The 14317-nt window shown below is 36.1% G+C and overlaps 1 protein-coding gene across 1 annotated transcript in view; it reads left to right on the plus strand.

The window, feature by feature from the left end:
• adamts18 (ADAM metallopeptidase with thrombospondin type 1 motif, 18) overlaps positions 1 to 11690 on the plus strand; it is an 83528-nt gene extending 71838 nt beyond the window's left edge. Inside the window, exons 20-23 of the mRNA XM_056461973.1 lie at positions 1421 to 1615; positions 4130 to 4366; positions 4463 to 4640; positions 9756 to 11690. Of these exons, the coding sequence (XP_056317948.1) occupies positions 1421 to 1615; positions 4130 to 4366; positions 4463 to 4640; positions 9756 to 9874 (729 nt within the window). The 3' untranslated portion in view covers positions 9875 to 11690. The remainder of the gene's footprint in view (positions 1 to 1420; positions 1616 to 4129; positions 4367 to 4462; positions 4641 to 9755) is intronic.
• Positions 11691 to 14317: the final 2627 nt, after the last annotated feature.

Genomic DNA, 14317 nt, shown 5'->3' on the forward strand with positions numbered 1-14317 from the left:
TGTTGAGTATACTGTATATTCAGTCAGGTGTATAGCATATGTTTAGGATAAATAAGATAGGTTATTTTGTGTCAATGATGACCAAATATATTACAAGAACTACAGAGAAACAAAACAAGAAAAAAGTATATCTTATCACTTTATTTTAGGATACAATTCTTGCTATTACCCATTATGGCATTTTACCCAATAAACTCCTAATTTGCTTGTTAAGGTAATGAGATCATACAGGATGTGTACTTTATACAGTAAGTACTAACGAATACCCATTATCTTAATAATTGGTAGGTAATAAACCGCTAGTTAATAGCAAGAATTGGTACTTAAACTAGTGTTACTATATATTTCTCTCAATGGCTCCTTAGTCACAAGAGTGTGACATAAACATGCATCTCTTTCTTTCCATTCGAATAAATGGGGTGTTGTGGTGGATTGTGCAAATATAGTCAAAAGAAGAAAAAAAAAACTATAAAAATATGTTAATACTAACTACCTAACTCACTAAAAAATGAATGAGATTGCTAAAATATTAATTTAAATATTATATAAAATATGAATTATTAAATCCTTAAATTCAGTAGACCCAAAAGGCCTGAAATGTTCTTTATTGTTCCGTTAGATAGTTATAGAAATGTATGCGCTATTTTCAATCCAACTCTTATGTATTCAACTTTTCCCTCCACTGTGTAACTAATCATGTTATAATAAATAAAAAAATAATACAGCACCTTGAAATTCAGTTTTGAAATGTGCTTAAAAGCAATAGCCCAAATATTAAAGGGAATATTTGAGATGACCAGAACAAATTGAAAAAGCATCAGAGCTGAAACACTACTGCCCCCTGCTGTTATTGAGCATGTAGCACATTCTGCTTCATCCGTCTCACTCTTGCATTGATTACGTTCAGAGTCCATTCTGCACATGGTTGAAGTGACCATGCATTGTTTGGAAGTAAAAATGAGCACACTGTTTAATCTAATATCTTGTAATATGTTTTGCTATTGCGTATTCGCTTGCATAAATATAGATTTAATGTGTCTGAATCAGGTCTGAATTATTTTTTTTTTCATGTAAACAAAAATTCCACAGAGAATGTTGAAACACACCAAAGTTCATTTCATCATTAGCAGTGAAGCTGAATCTTTAACCTTTTTTTTCATAAATCATAAGTCATAAATCATTGTTTTGCATAAACAGTTTGCAATCTTTGAGAAATGGTAGTTGATATTGACTAAATCCCTCCTATAAAGGTCAGAATAAGTTCACAGCGCCTGTCTCCAGAGTTCATATCAACTGTTGTTGGAGGTGAAACTGCGTGCCACTGTGACCTTTACAATGCTTAAACTAACATCACTCAAAGACCACATGGGGGGAGCTCTCTTTCTCTGTGTTTATCTTTCTTTTTCCCTCTTCTCTGAAGTGCTCGAAGACCTGCGGACGAGGCTTGAAGAAACGCAGTGTTTTCTGCAGGAGCACTGATCCAGGTGCCAGGGCTGTGGTGGTGCCTGACAGCATGTGTAAATTACACCTGAAGCCCAAAGCCCAGGAGAGCTGTGTGCTGAGCCGCTGCCCCAAGAATGAGCGTCTTCAGTGGATAACTAGGGCCTGGGGAGAGGTAAGGCCCTCATAGGAATATCAAAGGTTATGTAGAAGCACTCGTACGAACCATGTGCGTACATGCATGGTACTAAAATATTATGTAAATCACACATAGTAATATTCAAATGCAGAAAACATGCATGATGTTAGTGTGTGAAGCAACGCAGTGTACCTAATGCTACTCTGTAAAAAATGCATGGTTTCACACAATGTTTATGTTTTCCCAACACAAATCAATTAAGTTAACAAGAAGTTTAAGAAGATTGAACATAAAAAATTAAGTCCCCCCCCAAATCTCAAGAATTGTGTTGTTTCATCTCATTTTAAATAGTAGTTTGAACAAGCAGCAAAATCTTTTTTGAGTTTATGTCTACATTTTTATGGATACACTTTCACAATTCCATTATCTTATCATGTTACAATTAATACAAATTAATTTTATAAGATAGACCACAACATGCTATGCCTACGTTAAGATTCAAACCCACATTGGAGCTGCAGAAATGGCGTAAATCATCTTATTGCATAGCCATAAATGTAAAGTAAATAAATAAAAAAAGACAGAAATTGTGTTTCAAGGGACAAGACAGATACAGTTGAAGTCATAATTATTAGCCCCCTGAATTATTAGTTCCCCTGTTTATTTTTTTTCCGCAATTTCTGTTTAACGGAGAGAAGATTTTTTCAACACGTTTCTAAATATAATTTATATAGTTTTGATTACTCTTTTCTAATAACTGATTTATTTTATCTTTGCCATGATGACAGTAAATAATATTTGACTAGATATTTTTTAAGACACTTCTATACAGCATAAAGTGACATTTAAAGGCTTAACTAGGTTAATTAGGTTAACTAGGCAGGTTAGGGTAATTAGGCAAGTTATTGTATAATGATGGTTTGTCCTGTAGACTATCAAAAAATATATAGCTTAAAGGGGCTAATAATTTTGACCTTAAAATGTTTATTAAAATATTAAAAACTGCTTTTACTCTAGCCACAATAAAAAAATAAGACTTTCTCCAGAAGAAAAAATATTATCAGATATACTGTGAAAATTTCCTTGCTCTGTTAAACATAATTTGGGAAATATTTAAAAAAGAAAAAAGTTAAAAGGGGGGCTAATAATTCTGACTTCAACTGTTTGTTTTCAGCCTAATCTTCTGGTATAATATTTTTCGGCAAAATGTTTCAGTAATTACAGGTGCATTCATGTCACACTTATGTTATGCTTCAGGTTTGCTATTGCGAGTTAAATTTAGGTCAATTAAGTAATTGAGCATGAATCTTGGGCACATTAACATTTATATTAAGCAACAAATTAAAAGGGAATAGCATGTAGCAAGCATATGCTGGTAAAGCCATTGATATCGATATGTACAAAATGTATTGGTTGAATAAACATCCATCATTATTTTCAAAAAGAGCATTTTCAAAATTAAAGGTGTCATAGAGTGCTTTGATTTAAAGTTAAATTGTTCTCTGGTATCTACATAGAAAGTATGTGGTTAAAGATCAAAAATTCTCCAGAAACCATTTTGGTCACACTTTATTCTGATGGTCCGTTTGTTGAATTTAAGTTGCATAACATCTACATGCCAACTAATTCTCATTAGATTATAAGTAGACTGTTAGGTTGGGGTTAGGGTTGGGATTAATGTAAGTTGCACATGTACTTGCAAAGTTTCTTATAGTCAGCTAAATGTCTGTTGAAAGAGCATATCAACAGATATTAAGCAGACAGTCTACTAATACTCAAATGGACCATCAAAATAACATGTTACCACAGTTTTATATCCTCTTTTATAACTACAGGTATTACCACTATACACTTATCTTTAAGCAGTTTACATGTGCTTGTTGCTTCATTACAAACAAACATAACCTCAAATTACACAATATACACGATAAACTAACAAAAGATACATTTAAACTGACTGTTTGCCTCTTTGGGAGCACGGAATAAAATTTGTAGTCTGTCTTTGCACAAGTTTGTGTTCTGACAATGAGCTGTGATGAGATGAGATCAAAATAAGAGTCCCACATACAGTTGCAATCAGAATTATTAGCCTCTCTTTGAATTTTTTTTCTTTTTAAAATATTTCATAAATGATGTTTAACAGAGCAAGAAAACCAGCTCGAACCAGCAACCTTCTTGCTGTGAGGCGATCGTGGTACCAACTGCGCCACCATGCAGCCCCAGGGGATATTCTCATAGTTGCAAATTCATTAGAAGTGTTGAGTAAATTTAGTTTTTAAATTAATAAATTACATTACAATAATAATAATAAAAATCTTTTAAAAAGTTACTTTTCTTAAAAGGTAACTTAGTTTTAAGTCAAGACTCTAATATATTACTTTTAAAAGTAACTATATCCAACCCGGCCAATCAACCAGTGCTGGGGCATGCATAATGTGTGGATCATCAGAGTCTGTGTTTATTTTCTGATTGGCATTTTATTTTACACTCAAGGGATTTGTATGAGAACAAGGAAACAATGTGTTATCTAATTGTTGGGTTGTTTGACAGTGTTCGGCCTCCTGTGGAGCAGGAGTAAGGAGAAGAGAGCTCCACTGTGGAGAAAAAGACTCTCAAGGAGGCTACACCGAGTTCCCTGCAAGGAGGTGCAGGAACTTACAAAAGCCTGAAGCAGATCTTGAGCAATCCTGTAATAACGGCCCTTGCCCAGAGCCCCTGGCACCCCAGCTCCTCCAGCCTGGCGGTCCTTCTGTGACACTGGGCTGGTACTCTTCTCCTTGGCTGCAGGTTCGTGTCACTAGCTCTTCATAAATAATCAGTCCTTTGTTCTGTCTCTGTTCTGCCAAGGCTCTAATATTTCTGTCCTGTCTGTGTGTATTTCAGTGCACGGTGTCCTGCGGCGGTGGGGTGCAGACACGCAGCGTTCAGTGCCTGAGACAGGGGCGTCCGTCAGTGGGCTGTTTCCCTCACCAGAGACCCATAAGCTCACGGGCCTGCAATACACACTTCTGTCCTGCTCCAATCCCAGTGCCAGTTCCACCTCCTTCACCCACTCTTAAAGGTAAAAGCTGCTTTAGTTTAACATTTGACATTCGAATCAAATAAAACATCATTTTCAGTGTGTACTGCCATTTAAATGCCATTTGGTAGGAACAAATCTAAAATAAAAAGTGCAATGAAGCAATTAGAATGAAACACTGTTTTAGACTTTCCATTAACTCTTTTCCCCACCATTGACTAGATCAGTGGTTGGCAAAGTGGGGGTCGCGGGACAATGACAAGGGGTCTCTTGGTGATTTCCAAAAGTCAGATATATTTTATTAAACTATTAGAATTACAATATTTTAGCTATAACCCACAGAAAATAAAAATAAGTGATTAATAGTGAAAAACAACAACATGCAAATGAAAAGCCATCAGCCTGTAAATTATTATTTTTATAGGATCGGTGTGTTTATGTTAGATTAACAACACAGCAATAATGTCAGCTGCAGGAGAGTGGTTTTATAGCACCAGGTTATACCTTCTGACTCCTTTATGGCAATCAAATACATTAAAAATAAATACAGGCCACAACTGAACAATGAGGATGATCTCAGAGTGGTGGTCTCCAAAATTAAACCAAGAATAGACTTGTGCTGAAAACATCGTGCCCACCAGTCTCTTTAGCCGAGGTTAATATTGAAATAAACAAATGAATAAATGACTATAAAAATGATATGGTTGTTAGACTGTTGCACGTTTTTGTGTTGTCAATGTGCTCCTGTTTGTATAGGCCTATGAGCAACGTTTGCATATTTATAATCACCTAAGAAGAAGAATTTGGGGGTCGCAAGTCACTGGCATTGTTATTTTAGCGGTCGCTGGCTGTAAAGTTTGGGAACCCCAGGACTAGATATCTGGGCTTAAAATATAAGATGAAAGTTGAAGTCAGATTGCGTTTTAAAAATTAAGAGTTGTACAGCTTTTCTTTGACTTACTCCCTACTTTACCAGGGCCTTCATCTGTCAGGGGACTTCATCTGTCCCTTAGTATGTGCGCATTTTTTCAGTTTTTTTGTCAAAAATGTTGCATTTTTGATGAAACCTATCTGCATTCAAGTGGTGATTAAAAAAATGATCACATCATATATGGTCATATATTCCTAGCAGAAAATATTCTAAGGCACTGTCAGTGTCAAATTTAGGTGAAAACCATCAAAAAAGAATAAAGTGGTCATGGCTGGCAACTTAAAAAAAAAATAAATAAATAAACTGGCAGGGAAAGAGTTAATCAACCAGTACTAAAATAAATATCATGGCTTACAAAAAATATTAAGCAGCATAACATATTTCAAGACTAATAATACTGATAATAATAATAATAAGCATTATTAAAGTATATTAGAAGGGTTTGTGACACTGAAACCTGGAATAATAGCTATAACAAGAATACATTTGGTAGATTTATAAGTATAAATAGACTATATTTTACATTTGATACTTTTTTATCACGGTGTGTGTTCCTGAGAATTAAACCCAAAACCAACATAATCATTTATCCTAAAGAGGCAGTCACTTGAGAAGTGCTCAAAACAAACATTTAAGAATCATTCTATGCATTCTAGAGTTTATATTATTATAGGTAGCATTTGGGCTGCAGATTTATCTCTGAAATACCTGATTCTTGTTTAATCTGCATGTCTAGGCTGACTACTACGCTTTAATTCCCTTCTGTTTTAGAATAAATCACTGCCACTTTTACAGCACTACCTCTTCTTTGCAGGGATATTCTCAGTTGTGTTGCTCATGGGTGATGTCTCATGGATCTTATTACCAACCTTTGGTTGCCATCCCAACACGGTGGCTCAGTGGTTAGCACTCTCACCTTGCACAGCAAGATGGTTGCTGGTTCAAGGCTGGGCCATTTGGCAAACATGTGGAGTTTGCATGTTCTCCCCGTGTTCGCAAGGGGTTCTTCTGGGTGCTCCAGTTTCCCCCAACAGTCCATAGACATGCAGCATAGGTGAACTGAATAAACTAAATTGGCCGTAGTGGATGTGTATGCATGTGAATGTGTATGGGTGTTTCCCAGTACTAGGTTGCAGCTGGAAGGGCATCTGCTGTGTAAAACATATGCTGGATAAGTTGGGTCATTCCGCTGTGGCGACCCCTGATGAATTAAGTGACTAAGCCGAAGGAAATTGAATTAACGAACGAACGAACGAACGAACGAAGGAATGAATGAATGAATGGTTGCCATCTTTAAGACCTGAACCCCAACTTTTACCTCAGCTCTTATCTCACTCAACAGTACCTGCAATGCCTGAGAGGACACATCACTGAATGTTTATTGGTTATGACTTACCGCTGAATGTTTGTTTGTTAAGAACTCTCATATCTCGCTCTGTAGAGGAGCTGGTGGAGCATGACGTTAGTAATGTCATGGGTAGGATTCTCAGGAAACATTTACTGATAAAAATGGATACCATACTTTGGCTATAGCATCCGCCAGCTGCATAAATGTATACATAATTTCAGAGTGTTCAATTTTATTGTTGCTTTGATTCCATGTGTATCAAAGGCAATTATCAAGCTTCATAAACAGAATTAGTGTTTACATTTATTTATTATGTAGTGGTACAAACAATACATTGTTTACTTGTGAATTTCACTACTACAGTACATTTAACGAGTCAACTGAATTATATATACACATAAGAGTGAAATACAAGGTTTGAATAAACAGTGTCAATTAATATCATAATAGTATGATTTATACCAGTGTTTCTCAACTACGTACCTGGAGGACCACCAACGCTGCATGTTTTGGATGTCTCCTTTGTCTGTCATACCCATTACAAAGCTGTTTCTTGATTCTGAGAATGTAGAGAACGGACTTGCGTTCTCATAGAGAGTGGTCTTGTCAGAGTACCTCAAAAGGACAAACTTGAGAAACTGCTAGAACAGAGAACACGTCCTATGAGAAATGAGATGCCGCGTTCTTCCTGATGGTCACATGACCTTCACGTGTTTTAACAGAATTTTTTTAAACATTACAGCATTCATACAATAATTTATTGTTTTTCTCTTTTTCAATAAATAACATGCATAAAAACATTATATATATATATAAATATAAATACTTTGCACAATATAAATAAAGCAGATTTTAATTCGAATTTCAGCAAATAAACACCCTTAGTGTGTTTATGCCTTTAGATTTTCATGTTAATGTTTATTTTTACCGTCTCATTTAGGGAAACTCAGATAAATAAGTTATATCTCTAAACTTTATTAATAAACCTATATAAAATTCTTCGCTTCCCATCTCCTTTATTCAGCCGCAATGACCTCTTGGACTTTTTTAATTCAATTCAATTCACCTTTATTTGTATAGCGCTTTTACAATGTAGATTGTGTCAAAGCAGCTTCACATAAAAGATCATAGTAAATTGGAACAGTTCAGTTTTTAAAATTTAGATCAGTTTAGTTTAGCTCAGTTCAGTGAGGTTTAATAATCACTACTGAGAGTCCAAACACTGAAGAGCAATCCATTGATGCGCAGCTCCACAGATCCCGAACCATGTAAGCTTGTGGCGACAGCGACGAGGAAAAAACTTCACCAATTGGCGAAAGTGAAGAAAAAAAAAAAAACCTCGCGAGAACCATGCTCAGATGGGCACGACCGTTTCTCCACTGGCCAAACGTTTTGTGCAGAGCTGCAGTTCAAGTGCCAGAGGCTGGAAGCTGCGCTCTTGAGTTTTGAAACCGAATTTTGATGGTTGATGATGATGTTACACGAGTACACAAGAATGCTGAAGAATGCATATTGAAAGCCCATATCTTTCAGTCTCTGCTAATGAGCTGACGATCTAAATCAGCTGTGTTTGGTTAAGGAACATGGAAAATGTGCAGAGGTGGTCCTCCAGGAACATGGTTGAGAAAAACTGACTTATACAATATACAGTAGTTCACCCTAAAATAAAATTGAACAATATCATTATTACTCATCCTCCACTTCTTCCAAACCTATCTGAGATTTTGTCTTCTGTTTTTTCGAGAAGAATGTTGGAAACCAGTGCCCATTGACTTCCACTGTATTTATTTATTTTTTACTATGGATGTCAATGGCAACCAGTTTGCAACAATCTTCAAACAACCTCAATAGAAGAAACAAAAAACATAGACTAACCATTTCACTTCATGAGACAGGGGGCATGAGTCAGGGGCAAAAGTTTTGTTTGTGATATGTTTATACTGTAGTTTCTGGTAATAGTCTTATTTAATGTTAATTAGATGAAAAAAGTCACCTACTTCACACTGTAAAACCCAAAAAGTTAAGGTAATTCAAACCATTTGAGAAAATCGATTGCAACAAACCATTTAAGTTCAAAACCTAATCCTAATGAGTACTGTGAACTTACTCCATTTGAGAAAATGAAGCAATTTGAGCACAGTAAAACTCCAATAAATAAAGAGAACTCAAACCAACTGAGTACTGTAAAACCCAATAAGTTAAGTCAACTCAAACCAATCGAGGAAACTGATTGCAACAAACCATTTGAGTTAAAAAAAACTTGCTCCATTTAAGTTGAATTAATGAGGTATTTAATTAACTCATTACCTTCAACACTGAGTTCAAAATGCTTTTCAAATGAGTAGAATTCACTTTCAGTCAATTTTGAGTTAACTACACTTATTTCATTTGATGAAGTTGACTTGGGTTTTACGGTGCATGAATGGTCTAGCTGTGTTTAAATCAACAGTACTTCTTCATTTTTTGGTGAATTATACCTTTAATTATAATGATATTGAAAATTTAAATACGTTTTATTTGTTTATTTAGTAGTACAGGGCACATAGCTCAAAGGACGCAACTGTGTTTGTGTGCATAATTGTTCATTCCCATGGGAGATTTCAGTCTGAGGGTCTTCAGAGAGCAGGTCAGGTCCTTATCAGTATGCCAGTGCAGTATTTCCAAGTGGTTAGCAACCTCTCTACAACGTCTCTATATTCAGAGTAAACAGCGCTTACACAAAAGTGTTTTTTAAGGCTTAAAATAAAAGCTCCAGACACTTTTATTTCTATAGCATTTTGTACAATGTGGATTGTGTCAAAGGCATTTTACATAGAAGAACAGGAAATGATGAAAAGGTATTCAAAATAATAGTCATTTTGTGTCTTTCCATTAACAGAAGACCAGCCTTGCATTGACTTCTTCAGCTGGTGTCATCTGGTGCCTCAGCATGGTGTTTGCAATCACAAATTCTATGGTCAACAATGCTGCAAGTCCTGCTCTGCAAAGAGACAGTAAAGCAGAAAATCTTCACTTCCCTCAGGCCTCCTCACTGACTCTGAGATCTGTAAATCCTTGTGATAATTATGGCCACTATGGACAAAGTTGATATTTGCGAGATGTGGTACAGAAAGAGGAATTCCAGCAGTCCGTGTCTTGGACTGATGAGAGATAATGAGAGCCTGGTGTCTGAGGAACTCAAAAACACATTGGACTGATTCTACAGAACATTTGTATTGATGCAAGCATCAGTTCAAGCCATTAAGAGACAGCTCTATGCTACAGAACATTGAAGAGAACCATTGGCGTTACTTTAGTGAACGTGTGGCTGTGCACGCCTGAAGTACTGTAGAATTAGCGTTTCTTCTTTGAGCTCCAGACGAACCCATGAAACAATGTTTACCTGCAAAGTACTGAAAACAGAAACACCACATCCTCAGAGCTCATTCACATGCCATTTTTGTTCCACTGCACTGCTTTTTAATTAATTTTCATGTAAACACTTACTCAAAGTGAAGTTTCATGAACTAATTTGGAGAGGAGCACGTGATATCCCAACAGACACACAAAATCATAAGCCGTTAATATTAGGTTAGATTTAGGTCATTACGTCAGCTGACCAAAATTTTATGTCTAGCCAGCATCTAAGGACAATGTTATTTTGACGTCCAATAGCGACATCAAATTACGTTGATATTTGGTTGATTTTTGGTTGTGTTGGAAAGTGATCAAAATCCAATGTCTGACAGATGTCATAGGGGTAACGTCCACACAACCTCAAGGTGTAACATGATTAGATGTTGATTTTAGATTGGACGTTGACGTTGGCCTGACGCTGATTTCTGATGCCAACCCGATTTTCATTTCCAAACTAAATCCAACATCTCCACGACGTTGGGGTATTTGGGGTACAACGTCAACATGACATCATGTTGATTTCCTGTTCCTGCAGGGATGATTGATCGCGGCTGGTCTCCCATCAGTAATCATTAGTAAGCCAATCAGATGAATCCAAACTCACTATATATAGCCCATTTAGTAATACTCCCATATCTTCATTCTTTGAAGAATCCCCCATCCACCCCATCTTCCCCTTTTCCTTCTTTACCAGGGGGAGCTTTCGAGAACTATCTGATCTCGGACACCCTTACATGCTCATTGACCAGGCGGGGGCCCTGGGCTCAATTATCTCCGAGCTCAGGGTTCTCTCCCGGGACAGCATGTCAATCCTGCTAATGTTATGAAGCAATATCTAAGTGTGAACTCTTGAAATATGTCTTTCTCTGTTCCGTGCCTCACTGCTTTTTCAGTGTTTTGCACAGGAGAGTCTTGTTTTCGTGACAATCGTCTATGTATCTCCTGTTTTAATGCGTATTTTGTGAATGACAACATTTTAGACCACCCAGAAAACTTTTTTAATGCATTTTGGCCATTATTTACACAACAGCAACATTTTGAGGGCCTGAAATGCAAACTTTGGAGAATGCATTTTCGTCTTTGTGTAAAAGAAAAAGATGTAGTAAAAGATGAAACACGATGTAGTAAAAACATTGGCATTATGTACCTTACAACAGTCAAAAAACACTTTGCTTTAATTTAAATTGCAGATTGGAGTTCCAGTTTGATTTCGTTCATGCTAAATTTGCTAAAAAAAAAAGCTGAAAAAGTAAGCACATTTTAATTGTAATCAGGGTATCTTCCGTCCATTCCATATCCGTTTAAAAAAAATCTGTTTGCTTTTTCTTTTGCTAAAAAAGAACGAAAAAAAAAACGTAAGAAAACTTTAAAATTCATTGTACACATGTAGGCGATGCTGAAACGCCTCTGCGGATCAACACCCACATTTTTAATTACTATTATTTAATTATATATATATATATATATATATATATATATATATATATATATATATATATATATATATATATAAACTAAGTTTACATATTCTATCATTTGATCAATTAGCAGGCTTACATTCATTGCGTATGCATAAATTAAATAATAGCTGCTGTGCACCTGATACTGAGCAAAGATAGCCAAGCAGAACCTGGTATGCATGATTGCTGTAGAGCTACTGTAGGCCTAAATAATACAAATAATAATAATTAATATTGGTTTGTGTTTTTTTATTGTTTAGTTTTTTTAGTAGTTGTTAGCAGGACCAGAATAAAAACACATTGGGCCCTGGTGCTATAACAAAGGGTAATATTTGTTTTTATTTTATTTCCTCCTATTTTAATTATATATATTTCATTATTATTAATATTATTATTATTATTATTATTATTATTTTATTACTATTATTTTGAGGGTGACGTCACAAGCTCAGATTTCTTAGTTTTTTTTTTTGAAAATGGATATGAAATGGACGGACGATACCCTGATTAATTGTGCCTGCTTTACATGACTGCTTTATTAAATCAGAACATATTTTGAATCCGTGTTTATGGTGCAATAAGAAGTGCAGTGCACATTCTCGTTTCATTTTTCAATTTACTTTCAGACCCTGAACAGCTTATCTCCATCATCTTATGTTTTCCTTGGCATTCAAAACCCTTTTGATGTTCACATGTTTACAAACTAACTTGAGATTTCCCATTGCTCAAAATCTCCAGTCAAGAGAGAGCCTCCATGTATGATTTTAACACATTTTAACATGCGCAGATTATCTCTGTGGATTTGCTGAGACTTGTGAAGTTGATGCACAATCCCATATGATCAGCACAGATGTCTAAAGCAGGCAAGATAGATTTATCATTAATGAAGATGAGCGCTTCTGCTGAAATATGTAGTGCGTCCATCGACGGATGAACTACGTTTGTGTATGTGTGCCAGTGTGTGTGTGTCATTTGTTCATGCAGTGCTATCTCCCACACGGCGTACGAGAGGGCTGAGCTCGTCCCAGATGTGTGTCAGCGAGAGTAGAGTAACTTGCTCTCAGTCACTTTAGAGGGACCAATTAGTGTGCAGGAGTGAGTGTCATGTTCAGGAGGAGGAGCGGCTAACAAACCCAAGCCTCTCAGGACTCGGGACCTCATCTCGGGTTACTTTGTTAGCGCTCTCCGTCTCTTTCTTTATCCATCTCTCAGAGTGCTGCAGTTGTTTTGTGCTTAACAGAAAAGTAGTTTCACCTCGCACAGAGTTCAGGTATGACGGTCGTGCTCTAGCAATAAACATTAGAGCAGATGGCACAAGAGGTATAGCACCAGCACTCATTCTGTCCTCATTTCATTCCAAACACTTCATTACCAGTCCCCAATCCCTTGAAGGGATATTTGCATACACTAATAAGTGCAAAAGGTCACTTATAAAAGTGGATGTTGCACTGCAGGGTGCTCTGTCCTTTTTTTTTTTTTTGCAGAACCGTTTCAAAGGGTACTTTCTTTTATTTCTAGTTGTATAACTTCTGGATCTCCATTAATGAACTCTCAGTCTCTGTACTTGACTTTAAAGGTGTTCCTAATCATGAACAAATGGGGGAATACATTGTTTAGCCTTGTTGTGATGTTATGTATGTTGTACAAATGATGAGTTATGTCTTTCCTCACTGTCTGGATGGAAAAAGTGTGTAATTTATTACTATGTCAAAATAGTTCCTGGGCTACAGTGTTGTCTGGAGAGGAGCTTCCTGTATAATAGCACACTGTAAGTGTGATATTTAATATTTTCGCTGAAAGTTTTATAATAAAAAAGTATTTGATTTACTGTATCCCTCCAGTGAGGCTTTTCCGCTTAGTGGTCTTGCAACGGAGAAATTGAGGCGAGAACAGAAAGCACTCGAATGATGAAAACGCTGCAATATTTAAGGGATGAAAAATGATATGCTGTCATCACAACAAATTACTATGAACATCAAGCCAGCAGCAAAGTGGGTTTTAAATAAAATACTCCCTTGCATAATATCGACAAGGAAAACAGACTTGATCATTATGTATGTAGATAAAAAACATTGTTTAAAATGTGCCACTAAGGGACAGATGGTATATCAGTGGTGTAAAGTAACAAATTACAAATACTCAAATTACTGTAATTGAGTAGTTTTTTTTCTCAGAAATTGTCATTTGCTAAGTAGTTTTAAAATTGTGAACTTTTGCTTCCCCTTGAGTACAGTTTTAGTGCTGTATCAGTACTGTTAATCCACTACTTTCCTTCAAGCTGCAGTCACTACTTTATTTCTTTCTTGCCTATAGTGATTGGCTAAAGTAGAAAAATCAGTACTGCGATTCCTGTCCAATCAAATCACACATAGAAAGTAAACTTTATCATACTGAACCTCAAGACATGGGCGCTTTTGGAAGCATTAAAAATGTCTAAGTCTTCATGCGTAATAACCCAGAGACTGTTTATAGACTGCATGTCACTGATGAGAAAATGAAGAATGTCGACTGTATGATAACTGAAATTACCAAACAGCCTTAAACGATCACTAAATGGAATGAATGAGGAATGGAAGGAAGAGCC

The sequence above is a fragment of the Danio aesculapii genome, chromosome 7 (genome assembly GCF_903798145.1).
Source record: "Danio aesculapii chromosome 7, fDanAes4.1, whole genome shotgun sequence".
Classification (NCBI taxonomy): Eukaryota; Metazoa; Chordata; class Actinopteri; order Cypriniformes; family Danionidae; genus Danio; species Danio aesculapii.